Genomic DNA, 14,878 nt, shown 5'->3' with positions numbered 1-14,878 from the left:
GTAATGAATTTCCAATTCTTTTAAACTCTAGTTAACTACTTAGTGAATAGTCTTATATACTCCATGACCCTGAAACTTTTGGAGGGATACAAGGTTTTAGGAAGTGAATTGCTTGTATCTGAGCAGTGAATGATGATTGTGCGTGTCACTTGTACAACAGCTGTAACTCCTGCTGCTATCTGGCTTGTTTCGGTGGTGCTTTTTCAATCAGCTTGGCCCACCCTTGGTATTAGTAGGTGATTAAATGAATTAGTGGGAGCTGGAGACACAAGTGTTGGCCTGTAGCACAGGGTCTCAGGGACTCTGGGGTTGAGATTGTGATCTGAGGGGTCACAGAGGAGGGACAGAGTTTTTATGTCCGTCTGCTGAGGCCACAGTTTCACAAGCAGGCACGCAGGCAAACACAGGGTACACACTCTCTCTCATGACATAGGGGGTTTGTACAGCACACATGTAGATTAAATGCAGATACACACACACACACACACACACACACACACACACACACACACACACACACACACAAACTCTGTCACACACACTGGCCCATTGTGTGTGACACTGCCGCCACTGTGTCTCCTTGCGGCGCGTCCTGTCACAGCACACGCCTCCTCACTGCTAAATGTCATGAATGTTACTGACATTATTGGTTAAGCAAAGTGCAGTGTGTGTATTTGTTTGTTTGTTTGTTTGTGTGTCATGTTCTTGTGTATTACTTGTTGTTATTGTTGTGTATGCAGTAGAAGCAATGAATCGGTTAGTCAATCAATAGAAAATTCAGCATTTTGGCAACACTTTGATAATCAGTTTTTTGTTTGAGTCACTTTTCTAGCAAAAACCGCCAGATATGTGATAACTTGAGTATATTTAGGTTTTCTCTGTTTTATATCATTGTGAACAGAATTTCTTTGGAGTTTTGCTAGTTGTTGTTGTAGTTGTTAGTAGGACAAAACATGAAATTCATACATCGTCCTGGTTAATTAGCTTGGTTAATTGATTAATCAAAAAGAACAATCAGCAGACTATTCTATGATAGAAAATAATCATTAGTTGTGCAGCACGAACCCTTTCAGGGCCTTCTTTTTTGCTTTTAATCGTTTTGCTTGATAAATACTAACTTAAATGAATTCTTAAAATAGCAATTAATTAACTTAACTTATCTATTAATCTGTTTCAGCATGATGTCTTTTCATTCTGAAATCTGTTCAAACTGAAATTTGAATGATTGATGATGAATCCTAGTCCATTTAATGTCAGAAAAAAGCGGAAAATGCCCACCACAGAGCCCAAAATGATGTCTTAAAAAAGTTACTTCTTAAATTCGAGCAACACACCAAAAATATTTACCATCATATAAAACAAATTGATACTTTCACGCTTTTTTGCTTGAAAAATTATTCTAATTTGTGGCTGACTTAAATTTTCTGTTGCTCGACTTATCATTTCAGCTCTGTTCTGTTTTACTCTAGACGTTCTCTTTTCCCAGACGTGTTTACCTCATTCTCCCTGGCTGTGTGTCTTTTGTCTTTGCGTTTGCTTGTGCCGCAGAGACTGATAACGGCATTAGCTTGTTTCCTCATACCAGCAGATGATGAACTGTGAGGAGGAGAGGGGCCTGTGAAAGTACAGCAGGATTCACCAGCAGCACAAGAACACAACACAAACACATGGGGCCCTATCTTGCACCCGGCGCAGCGCAAAGCCCAACGCAAGTGTCTTTGCTAGTTTAAGAGCGTTGCAGTTTTCAATTTCCCGTCCAGCGCCCACGGCGTTTAAATAGCAAATGCACCTGCGCCCATCTTTGCGCCCATGGGCGTGCTGGTCTTACAGGGAGGTGTGTTCAGGTGCATTCTTGGCGTATAAAATGCGCCTAGGCTCGTGCACAGCGCGCGCACACTATGCAAGCGCCAACATGCAAAAGATTACAAATAAAAATATTACGGTTTAAATCCGCCATCATAATAGCAATGCGCCAATTGACAAACGTGCCAAAACACACCTATGAATTAATAAAGACACTAAGTGCAACCCTTTTGAACCATGCGCCCGGCACACGGACACTTTTTTTCCGCCGTCAAACTAGCAGAAGTGGATTTGGACACGCCCTAAACGCACCTGCGCAATGCGCTTCACGCTGTGCGCTTAGATCGTTAAAATAGGGCCCATGCACTCTTTTGTGGTACAGTGCTCGGCCTCCTTCTTCTTCTTCTTCTTCTTCCTTCTTCTTCTTGCTGATTGACGGGGTCAGCCTCAGTGGGTGGAGTATTCTTATTTTGGCAACTTAACTATAGCTATAACTATAACTGTCTGTTATAGCTCAGAGGGCAGCTGTGAAACTTTGCACCTTCAAGTCCTCGTCTTTGTCACAGTCAGAAGTTAAAGTGAAGTAATTGGCTGTCAAGATGGTCTATTCAGCACCCGAGGAAGATTACCATTGTTGTTATGAAAAGCATATCTGTAATAGTTTATAGTTTCTAATTTATTTTTTTAAAGACAGACATTCAAAATGGGATGAGAATGAGGGAATGGCAAGTCTTTTAAAAGATAGGGTTTTCATTGAAAGTATTATTAAAATCTTTTGTCAGCTACTGAATAGAGAGGTGCCTCTGTTCAGCATTAGAACAAAACTTTTCACTGGAAATATTTTTGGTTTATTAGCATTTCTTTAAACCAATTACAATCGTCTTGGGCGGCGTGAAGCACCGGACAGAGCCACGGTGCCGCTGCAAAATAGCCTCGGGAAGGAACTTGTTTTAGTGGAACGTGTATGTTCAAAAGTTGTTCTAATCGTGTAACAGAAAACTCAGATTGGACAGATAGTCTAGCTACCTGTCTGGATTTACCCTGCAGAGATCTGAGGAGCTGTATTGTGCTGCCTTTTATCTATACTGTCTATTGGCCTCCATGCCAAATCAACTTCGTAATGATGATTGAAGGTCCAGAATGACCTCAATCCAGCTGCTTTGTGGAGATATTAGTGTATTAAAGCTGATGTCAGCACAGGTCCCCCCCCACCCCCCCCCACACACACACACACACACACACACACACACACACACACACACACTGTTGTGATGCTAAAATGTTTAGGTCTTCATTGAAAAGCACAAATTTCCTGAATTTTTAACACATTTTCAGCTCGTTTTATCAAGCAAGGACTTTTAAAACGTTCATAGTTGAGTTTGGTTTCTGTCCTTGAGAGGACATTTGGGTCTCATAAGTGTGGAAACTCATGAACACTCACAGCTGTGTTAAAGTTGTCAATGATGAAAAGGAGATAATGGACTTGAATGCTCAGTGACAGAGCCTTTGTACTGAACCGTCAGGCGGCCATGACAGGCGAAATGTTCTCAGTGCAGTTGGCCCAGTGAGATACAATAAATGGCTCCAAGCTTGTAACAATTCATTATTAAGATGTTTACCTTGGACACTGTGGGCAGTTTTTTTTATAGGGTTAGAGTAGTTATGTCTCTTTATATTGCTTTCATAATATACATTTTTATTAATGTTCTGGTCTGGCAGCAGATACAGTTTTTACAAGTGTGTCAACTATGGTTTGAGGCTGGAGGATAAAGTCTGCTTCTGAAAGATGCATGTTGTCTTTTTAGGCAAAGAAAAAGCATTTTCTTAAGTCCAGACCACTTATATTTAATTTAGGAGTGTGAGTGGTGTGGTTTGCATATTTGTGATCTTGTAATCACAACAAAGCAGGGGCTTTTGTGATGCGTAGGCAGCTGGCAATTTATGAAAACAACAACCTGAATTAAATCAAAAGACAAAACTGGTAGAATTGTTAGTAATTGTTACTCTGTTGGTGGTTTACTTTGGGCATAAATATTGTTTAGCAGCAGCTGCTTGCTGTGCTTCGTCTGGCCTTATTTTTCATTTTTCAGAATTGGTGTAAAGGTTCGGCTGTGCCTTTACCATAAAAATGTGAAACACAGTGTGAGTGCAGTGAACATTCTTATCTGCAGCCTGGGAGCTGATTGAGGTCAATCTGTGATTTGCTGCATTGGCCCCGGGGACCGGCTGTGATATCACCAGAGGGCTTACAGTTGCCCACAGCTCCCCGAGTTTTACATATCTTCAAACAGTTTGTCTTTGCCTCCTGCTAGGGCATGTTGTCAGCTACACAGAGTGTTTGCAGTGTCTGTTTTTCATGCACTGCTGAAACTCTTAATGTGCAAGCTAATCTCCCTTTGGGACAGCAAATGAGTTATTCTCTTCTATCTTCAGCTGTTTAAAAAATGCTATTGTAAATGTTATAGAAACGAGACTACAGATCAGCATGAGGGGGTCTTACATTTCAGAATTTGTCTTAACTGTGAGAGCTGTCAGTTGATATGTCGAATGGAAACATCTTTGTAAATATCCCCCACCGAATAATGCATGAGAAAAGCTAACGCTGGCAACATGTGATGAGCAGTAAAACCGCTGCCTGCTTGTTCAGGCACTGGTTTCCTACCAAGAGAGCGACGTTGCTCAGCAGCTCGTCGTCCCTTTCACTCATGTGGTTTCGGGCTGTTTGGGTGCTTGTGAGAGAGTAGGAAAATGCTTATCAGTCTAAAAATCTGTGGTATTTTTTGGAAAAAATCATGCTAGTTTGCCAACATCCTCTCCACCCAGTGGTTTTTATTTTCCATGAGTGGGCAATAATCAAGTACTTAATCAGAGTGTTGAAATAAGGACGGCAAACAATGGACTGATACTGCTCTAGGTACATGACAACAATATTATTATCAAGGGCGTAGGTTTGGTTTCAGAAGTTGGGAAACGCAATGAAGTCAAGGGTGCTTTTACAAACAAGTTTGGTTATCCAAAATCATGTCCATCCACCAAAAATGCTATGTAAATTCCTGGATCAGCTCTCATTTTCATTGAGATGATTCACAGAGACATTGACATCTTTGGCTGTAACTTACTAACAATTATTTCATTATTGATTCATCACATTTTTGAAATTATTTATTTGGTCTATGAAACATCAGAAAACTATGAAAATGTGCCCAACGCAATATCCTAGTTTAGTCTTATTTTAACAGACCCACAGTCCAAAATCCATAACAATATTACATTCGCTATATTGTAAGATAAGAAAAATGTTAATTCTTACATTTGAGAACCTCAAATCATTAAAATTGTAATTTTTGCTTGAAAAAATTTGCTTTTTATCGATTAATCGACTGACTGTTAGTGCTCTATTTGCATACCAAAGATAGTTTTAGCATTTAAACATCCTCCAATATGCTCCATCCTAGCACAGCCTATAAACAGCCTGACAGACAAAAACCCAAGACAAAAATATCCATAAGTCTACTTGTGCTGCTTGTAAAGTTTATTACTATTAACACTCAGCAACATACGGTATGAAGGCAACCCAGATGAGCGTATCAACATCTTCATCAGGATTACGACAGCTTGAAAGTCGGCGGACACTGTTAGAGAGACTTTAGTGAGTAAATCCAACTGAAACGGTAAAGGTTGGGGACAAAAGTAGGATTTTGAAGTGTGTGTGTGCGTGTGCGTGTGCGTAATATCATTACCTCTGCTCTGATTCCCCTGATTTGATCAACAGTAGCTCCTGGGTTTCATATTCCCATCACTAATGCCATTGACCATCAAAGACAGCTAAAGAAAACACTGGATGTTCCTTGTTTGTCACACATCCTGTCTGAAGTTAATTCACTTTGCCCACTGCACTCACATCTCAGAGAGAGAGAGAGAGAGAGAGAGAGAGAGAGAGAGAGAGAGAGAGAGAGAGAGAGAGAGAGAGAGAGAGAGAGAGAGAGAGAGAGAGAGAGAGAGAGAGAGAGAGAGAGAGAGAGAGAGAGAGAGAGAGAGAGAGAGAGAGAGAGAGAGAGAGAGAGAGAGAGAGAGAGAGAGAGAGAGAGAGAAAAAAAAAAAGAGAGAGAGAGAGAGAGAAAAAGAGAAAAAAAAAAAAAAAAAAAAAAAAAGAGAGAGAGAGAGAGAGAGAGAGAGAGAGAGAGAGAGAGAGAGAAAAAAAAAAAAAAAAAAAAAAAAAAAAAAAAAAAAAAAAAAAAAAAAAAAAAAAAAGACACTGTGCCTGAAAGCATTGATGAGGCATTAGAGGAAACTTTTACCTTGTAAAACTCAGCATGTTGTAAAATAAAGCATTTCATGTAAAATGTTTTATAATGTCAGCAGTTTAGGGTCATAGTTGTTCTTTGACCCAGTTTGCTCATGGGCTCATTGACTGTGTGTGCCTGTTATTGTGATATTGGTTAAAACTTTAATCATCCCAGGGGAAAATGTGATGGTATTTGGATTGATGTTGTTGATAGGGCTGCACAATATAGATTAATTATCATCGCAATGTCAACTTGTGCCATAAACATTGCAAAAGACTGCAATATTGCACTTTTGAGTTAGTTGATAGTAGTAGAAAACTGCACTTTAAAATGTAGCCTAACTTTCATACATTTTATTGGTGCCTTTTATGTTCTGTTGAATTTGAGAATGTTGGAAAAAATTTCATTTTCTTTTTATTAATTCAACAAGCAATTTAATGTATTTAAGCAGTACTGAAAGCAGTGGAAAAGCAGAACTAAGTACACTTTAATGTATGTTATGTTATCTTATCCTCATATCGTGCGGGCCTAGTTGTTGTACAATTATTCTCTAACTTCCCCACAATGTATACTGTAGACTAGAGGACACCTTAGAGTGTATTCTCGCACCATATGCACCATGGATACTTACAAAATGTAGACTTCTCTTTGTTTGAGTTGTTGTTTGGTGTCCTTTTTCAACAATGAAAAACCTTTTTTCTATGACCGTGTTTGTTTTTTAATTTTGTAACTCTGGAGGTGTGTGTGTGTGTGTGTGTGTGTGTGTGTGTGTGTGTGTGTGTGTGTGTGTGTGTGTGTGTGTGTGTGTGTGTGTGTGTGTGTGTGTGTGTGTGTGTGTGTGTGTGTGTGTGTGTGTGTGTGTGTGTGTGTGTGTGTGTGTGTGTGTGTGTGTGTGTGTGTGTGTGTGGATTCTGTGAAGCATTTATTATTTCATCAGTTTCTACTCTGAACTCAGCTCCTATAAACCAAAGAAGGGTGGCTGACTTTTTGGCTGCAGTTCAGCCGAGTAAACCTTAATTTCACAAAAAAACCAAGGCAATAAAAACATTACAACTAAGCAAACATATAAAGGTAAAAGTATAATATGAGTAAAACAATTAGAATTGCAGTTTGTTTAAAATGTCTAAGTTTAAAAATGAAAGACATGAGTGGTGTTGCTCATTACCTTCATCTTTATTTTACTCCTCATCCAAACTGCTTTTGACCCAGCATGGTGTGTGTCCTGTTTTAGCACTGGCAATTGTTCCATGTCATTACTTGAATGGATGTGCTTCTATCAGTAGGAACATTGTGTCAGGAACAGATGACAGAACAAAGAATATTTCAATATTTATGACCTCAGTTGATAATATCACACTATTCTGGGGATAACTAACAGTGCTTCAGAGTATGCAAGACATTTGAGAAGAATTGTTATTATTATTACCTTGGGTATGATGACCATATATTAATACTTGTATTGCTCCTTTAAACCATTGTACTGTTTACTTTGAGTGTTACATTGGAGCTACATAGTCCTTACAGTGTAATTGTGTTCTGGTTGTTCCTTATTCACAGAAACTGCTGTAAAATTGAATTTTTGTTTTATAAATGTAATATCTTCTTTTACTGCAATTCTTTTAATTAAGAGTGTATTGAGACACTGTGATTTACACTCAAAATAAACTTACTGTAATAAAAAAAAACTTTATTTAGATTAGTGAATCATTTTAACAAATACAGTACATAGATTCCAAATAACTTTACCAATAAGGTAATCTGGTTGCCACTTTGGATGAACACAATGAAGTCAAATACACACAAAAAGCTGATTTATAAATAACATCTGTTAAAATTAAGAACAGAAATGTATGTTAAGTATGTCGAACTCCAGTGTCAAGCAAGCTATGTTGATGATAGATCTTTTAAATATTTATATAATGACCAGAATTTGGAAAGGTCTTAAAAAATACAAAGTCTCAATTGTGTGTTTGGATGCCTTTTTTGAGGTTATTAACTAATGTTCACTTACACACAGAAACACACACAAACATACTTAGCTGGTAAACTGAGGACTGAAAGTGATGCTGCTGTAGGAAGTGATGCTGCTTGTTTCCTGCCCATGTTTTAGCAGTTAGGTAGAGGAGCTGCAAAGGAAACGTAGTATAATATCGGTGACATGCTGACTAGATGGACAATGCATTGTGTAGCTTTTCATCAGGCGATGCTGCTGGTTTCATCAGGCAAGGGCTGCAGACATGAGGGACATATTTATTAGCATTTGTAAAAGAGTAAGTAATAACATGTAAAACACGCATATTTTGTTTTTAAAGCTTTGAAAATCAAGTGTCATTTATTTTGGTATGTGTGTTGGAGGGTTTTCCGGCTGCGGTAATAAGATTTCTGTACATTTTTAAGGAGTGTGATTCAACGGAAATGCTCAATCACTGTGGATTTTCTACCTACTAAATGTTTTTTTGTTTTTGAACTTTATTAAGGTTAATTTTAAAGGTTTATGGTTCTGCTTTTGACCTGTTATGTTGATAAAGTTGTTTTTTCCCCTCTAGACGATCATTTTGTAAAGAAATCCATACATACAGTGTGTTCCTTTCTTGGTAGATCTCTAAAAGATGATAAGAATCTAAAGCTGGTTTTTGTTGGTTCACTGACAAGCATAACTTTTAATTGTCAGAGAGAAAACATGTTAAAAGGCCGCCAGGTAATGATGACATGAAAAATCCCCGCTTCAGCTCACTGCTCTAGTACTTTTCTCTTTATCAGTTTCTCATCATACTGGCGTCTGCATGTAGCATTCAGGAAGTGGTTAACCTTGATGGAGGTTGGTAGAGAGGTCTATAACAGCTGAAAAAGCAAATGGAAAATTGAGACGGCAACCAATGCTCAGTCATTTAGATAGAAATTGAGAAATTCATAGAGATACAGTACATTTGTCCCATTTCCTGAACCCTTAAAGGCATCATCTTGATGCAGTGTATATCATCCAGGTAAATGGAAGAAAATGGAGTGATTAAGAAAATGAAATATTGCTTTCGTTTTCGGTTTCACCGGGATGTTAACCAGACAGTGTTTGGTAAAACAGAAATAGGGTTGTATTTACATCTGACAGAGAATGGGAATGTGTGACAAGAAAACGGTTATTTAGAATTGAAGGAGTTTTTCAGTGCTAGGTTGCATGGTACTTTGAACTTGGGCCTCTTTACAGTAACTAGGCCACAAAATGCATCTCTGTGCACTTTGGTGTGGTGCATTAGACCAATGCTCTTTTTTGAATGTCAGTGTTTCCTCAGTGCATCTTTTTCAAAGATGGACGAGAAGTGTTACTGTGCATCAAACTACTTCCACATTTAATTCGCTGATGTACTTAAAGTTTCAAGTACTTAAAGTGTGTGGGTGATATCTTTATGAACAGTCCTCTCTCTCTCTCTCTCTCTCTCTCCCTCTCTCTCTCTCTCCCTCTCTCTCTCTGTCCCCTCACTCAGGACATTTACTGCTGCTAAAAGGAGGATGATGATGATGGGAGGAGGCCACGGCCGAAGGTGCAGCCCTCGCTAGAATCATACTTTCTCCCCCAACTTCACCCCTCCACAATCCATCCACTACTGCCGTCCCTCCTCCCAGCGCCATGGCCAACCATCTGGAGCTGATCCAGGAGCTGCAGCAGCTGGACAAGGTACCCAGTCTGGAGAGGCTGCGGGCGGCCCAGAAGAGGCGTACCCAGCAGCTGAAAAGATGGGCTGTGTACGAGAAGGAGATGCAAAACAAGAAGCGAAAGGCCGACAAGAAGGGACGCAATGCCAACAACCTCCATCAAGCAGAGTCCAAGAGGCATGTGTCGTTTGCCGCCAGCGTGGCACTTCTGGAGGCATCGGCCAGGAATGATCCAGATGAAGGTAGGGGCAGTAAAGAATATTTATGATATGTACAAATTGGAAAATAGAAGTGTAGATTTATGGAGAAATGTGCTCAATGTAGTGAAAACAATAAATTACACAGTGCTCTAAACACATGTGACCATTGGACACACAAAATCGAACCACGGTAGATTTATTCTCATCGTAACGAGGCAACACACTGAAAATATGTGCTGGGGTTTCGTTCATAGGCTCAGAGTCAAACCCAGCACAAAGCTCAGTGATGCCACGTTTGAATAATTACTCTAATTTCAGCCTCACCTCACTACTTCAGCTGGATATCAAAATGCCAAGGTCAGGAAAACGATTAGCTGGGCCTGTCCATTTAAACTGCCAGTGGTACTCGTTCTGTTCAAGAATTTGTTCTGCTAGGAGCCTGTTTTATCATTGCAAAATAATGAAGTTGTCACACTGAGATGAAACTCTGCCAGTCTTTTAATTAAAATTTCTACGGATGGTGCCCGCCTATTTGGAGATAATCATTGTTTTCCTCCAGAACAAACACTCCCAGGTCACTGTGGCAGTGCTAACAGTGTGTCTGTGATGCAGGAATGATAACAGGCTGCTTTTCATTTGGATACAACATCTAACTTCACTCTTAACTTGAAATTAGATTGAACTCTTTTTATCATAACTAATACAGCCCATGGCTGTGCTACTGTACATTATTTACTTGTGCAAGCTGTGGTTACAGATATGGAAACAGCCACAAGACTCCTGTACAATGATTCTCACAGAGCAGACGCAGCCCTGCACTTACATGTACACACATACACATACATACACACACATGCACATGGACTGTGAACTTGCACATATAATTCCCAGCTGGAGAAAGAGTCGGTGGAAGGTTTTGTGTTCTCTTGATGGCCTGTTAGATTTTATCATGTGTAACCTAAATAAAGATATGATAAAACCAGCAAGCAATAAAAAGATATCACCTAATTGGGTGAAAAGGAGAAGCTCTTTCAATACAAAAAAAGTTATGTTGCTTAGGGCTGGGACGATTCGTCGACGCAATCGATTGATTACGAACGTTAGTCCGTTGATTTTGTTTAGCATCATCATGAGTGATCCAATCGATTACAGACTGTTATATTAGACACTCTGCAACTTGCCTTATATTCGATTTATTTGATCCATCTGATTTCATATGTTGCTAAAATTGCACTTTTTTACTGTAAGATTAAAGGCAGAAGAGCTTGGATGTTAAATAAGAGCTTATTCATTACATACTACTGTTAAAAAAAGCAGATACTGATAGCCTACATCTGGCTTCAAGTTGCACTACAAATTAATTTTACTTGAACAGTGCTAAACAATTTTAATAAATAGAGACTTGAACCTTATTGAAATTTGTTTTGTAAATTCTTAATAATTGAGCAATGGGAAAATAATCGCTTTAATCGTTTGATTAATCAAAAAAATAATCGCTAGATTAGTCATTTAAAAATTAATCGTTTGGGACAGCCCTATTGTTGCTGTTGTTGCCTCATCAAACATAGAGAGAGGTGATACTTTAGCAATGGTTTGAAAAGCATTAAAAGGTTTTTTGTTGTACGCTGCTGTGCTGAATGTAGTTCCCAGTCTGCTGAGCCAATTAGTGTAGACTTTGAACCAGGATGTTGTGGCTGTTGGTGTTCATGTCTGTCTTTACTTTGAAAAACCACACAAGGTGGAACATGCAACCATGCATACAACATACTCATTTACTCATTTGTCAGTTCCAGGAGATATGTATGAACCAATACTTCCAAGAATTATGTATGTATTCAAGGTCAGATTTATACACAGTCATTCTGTGCATTCATTCAGTGCAAATTAAATGTCAACGGGTAGCTTTTGTTTGCTGTTTTTTTCAGTCTTGAGAGGACAGACAAAACACAGGAAGTGATGGGTTGCACACGCTTTTTCAGCAAAACAAAAATCCCTTGTACAACTTTTGAAGGCCATCCTGCCCCTGAGTGTACATATTTGGTGACTTCTAAAAAATGAAAATGATTTTCATGATTTAAGGGAGTATCTCGACTAGTCTTTGTTTAGTCTGTAGCCTTGGCCAATCAATATCGGAAATTATAGTTTAGTGTGAGGGCACGGGTTTGCATATTGACAGTAGACTGAATACATTAACAATAATTTAATACATTACAATTAACACTTTACTGTCCATGACTGCTGTAGATGTGCATTTATTTACATTTTTCAGTAAACTTGCCTGCCATTTACGACGTTGTTATTTGTAGTTTTGACTGAAATATCTCAAAACTTTTGGATGGATTGTCATGAACCTTCATACACACATTTGTGTTCCCTCAGGATGAATTGTAACAACTTTGGTGATCCTGAGTTTTCCTTTAGCGCCATCACCAGTTAAATTTTTAAAGTTGATGACCTCAGACCTGCTCAACTAATGCCTTTTCCATCAGTATCGGCTGTACTTTGTGGTTAGTGCTTATTAGCAAAATATTAGTATGCTAACATGCTCAAACTAAGATGGTGAACATGCTAAACAGTATTCCTGTCTACAAAAACATGTTAGCATTGTCGTTGCGAGCAAGTACAGCCTCACAAAGCTGCCTGCATGGCTGTAGACTCTGTCTTGTTTTTATGTAGCTAAATTCATGAAATAATGATAACATAATGACAGTCCATTATCAATACGTCTCTGATGCTCAAAGATGGCATCAGTTATCAGTAAGGTTCAACCCCCATATCTGTAAAGCCCAGCAATTACAGTAATGTAAATAATAAATGTATTGTTATGTTAGTTTTCAGCTGTGTTGACATTGTATGTAATTTTCACACATCTGAATAAATATACCAGCCAGTGTCTCTTAGTGTGCAGCACTGGACACATTGAGAGCAGATTTATTTGCTCTGGTTTGAGCATCACTGATAACTGCAGAAGCTTTGCCAGTTCTCCTGACTGCTGATGGTGCCTGGGCATAGAAACATTTGCTATCGTTGCTGTTTAATGAGGGTGACCATGAAAGAGGCAGAGAGATGAAAAGCCAGGGAGACAGGTTGTAGTGTTGCCCACACAGCTCCAGTGGCAGCTGGCTAGCTCAGGAGCCTTATAATCTCCTCTCTCATTCCCTCTGGTCCCCACGTGTCCAAATAAGCATCAAGACTCTACATGCTATGCTGCTCAAAGCACACTGCTAACAGGCTGTGGGCTTCCTTAAAAAAAATATTATCTGACCGTGTCATTTATTCTCTCGCAATCATTTAAAAAAAGGTTATGTAAAAATAGAAAAGAAAAATTTGAATGTAGAACATGATGGAAATGAGTTTGAGCATCTTAGAAAAAAAGGACCTCAACACTAACTTTCACATTAATATTATTTTTCATAAATTACAAGTAAAATTTAGACCCCTAACCTGCAAGAACAATGACTAGCAAACCCAATATCAGCGGTGAAAAGTTACAGACAAAGAGAGAAATAAAAGGAGCCACCCATCACCTCTTTATCATGAAAGAGAAAGGGAGGGCGTGAAAAGTAAAAACAACAGAGAGAGGGACTGGGATTGATTTTGACCCGAGGCTGACTCCACCAGCCTCGAAGCCATAATAAGATGAGAGGCTGGATTGGCTGGACTGACGTCTGCTTAATCCATGATTGGTTGGATCGAGTGAGATGTTTCCTGTGATTCTTTCACTGCTTGCTCTTCTGTGTGGTTGCAGTCAAAGTGTGTGTGTGTGTGTGTGTGTGTGTGTGTGTGTGTGTGTGTGTGTTTTATGGATGGAACATTGACTGTTGTGTACTTTGTAAGCTTAACTGTATCTTAAACAGTAGATAGTGTTATTGAAACTAGGATGTGTGAAGAAGGCAGGTTTGCATACTGTATTTATATGCTTGTGTTCAAATGGTATGTGTGTTTGTGTGTGCATCTGTGAGTGTGTGTGTGTTCTGTTTCCTCTCTGAACTACAACGTCCCTATCATTATAACTTCCTCACTGGAAGCTGTGGGAGCAGACTCACCAGGCCGTGAGGAGATGCAGATATAGTAAAGCAGCAGAGGACACAATGTGTACTCGAGTTGCAGATGTGTTGTGGTCGTGAGATGGAGAAAGGAAAAGCTGAGAAAGTGTTTGTGTGAATATTTGAGATGTCATTAATTTAAATAAACTTTTCAGTGTGTGCATGTTTCCATAGAAAAATGTGTCTGTATGTGTGTTGGTTCGCTAGCCAGAAGAGGCTTTGATCTGAGGGGATAAGAAAGGAGGGAACAGTAGGCAGGAGAGGATTCTATGGAAATGGATGCATCCTGAGTCTGAGCCCATTTCTTTGCCCTCTGGCTGCCACCGTCCTGAACCCTCTGCCCCCTCACTGTGATGAGGTTTGATAGCTGTGAATTATTGTGAAGCACCTTCGTGTCTCTCTGTGCAGCTCCCTGGCTATTGAGACTGATAGGTTTTCTCCTCTCCAGAGAGTAGCTATCCTGCAGAGGAGGAGCCATCAGGGTCAGAAAGGACAATCAATACACACACACACACAGAGTATGAACTGACCTGACATTTCTTCTTAAAACCGCAGTGTTATCTGAGGAAGTTGTCAAACAACTCAAGTTGGATTCCACGAATTCTAAAAAACATGCACGACACAGAAAATTACAAAAATCGACATTTATGTTTACATTCATGTTCAATTCTTATCCAGATTGACTTGCAAAGCTGCTCAGTATTAATAATTAAGACAGCACCATCAGGTCAAGTCAATGTAAATATTTGTTGAATCAAATCATCCCACTGATTAGCTGATTGCAGGTGGGTGAAAAGTGGCATGGATGAAAAGGTTGTTTATAATAAATAATATTTTTTTAAAGTGTCCTTGAGCAATGCACTGAACTAGAGTCCAGATTGGGCCAAATTTTTCT

At 39.2% G+C, this 14,878-nt stretch overlaps 1 protein-coding gene across 2 annotated transcripts in view; it reads left to right on the top strand.

Annotated features, from left to right (window-relative positions):
- ppp1r16b (protein phosphatase 1, regulatory subunit 16B) overlaps positions 1-14,878 on the top strand; it is an 83,644-nt gene that overhangs the window by 21,765 nt on the left and 47,001 nt on the right. The window contains exons 1-2 of one of the 2 annotated variants that reach the window (XM_039796551.1): positions 8,228-8,359; positions 9,569-9,979. In XM_039796551.1, the coding sequence (XP_039652485.1) occupies positions 9,712-9,979 (268 nt within the window). In that variant the 5' untranslated portion in view covers positions 8,228-8,359; positions 9,569-9,711. Of the gene's footprint in view, positions 1-8,227; positions 8,360-9,568; positions 9,980-14,878 lie in introns of those variants that run through there. The other variant, XM_039796550.1, reaches the window with a different exon arrangement.

This window comes from Perca fluviatilis, chromosome 4, assembly GCF_010015445.1.
Source record: "Perca fluviatilis chromosome 4, GENO_Pfluv_1.0, whole genome shotgun sequence".
NCBI classification, from domain to species: domain Eukaryota; kingdom Metazoa; phylum Chordata; class Actinopteri; order Perciformes; family Percidae; genus Perca; species Perca fluviatilis.
Note: the sequence above shows the minus strand (reverse complement) of the source record. Positions and strands in the feature narration are given on the sequence as shown.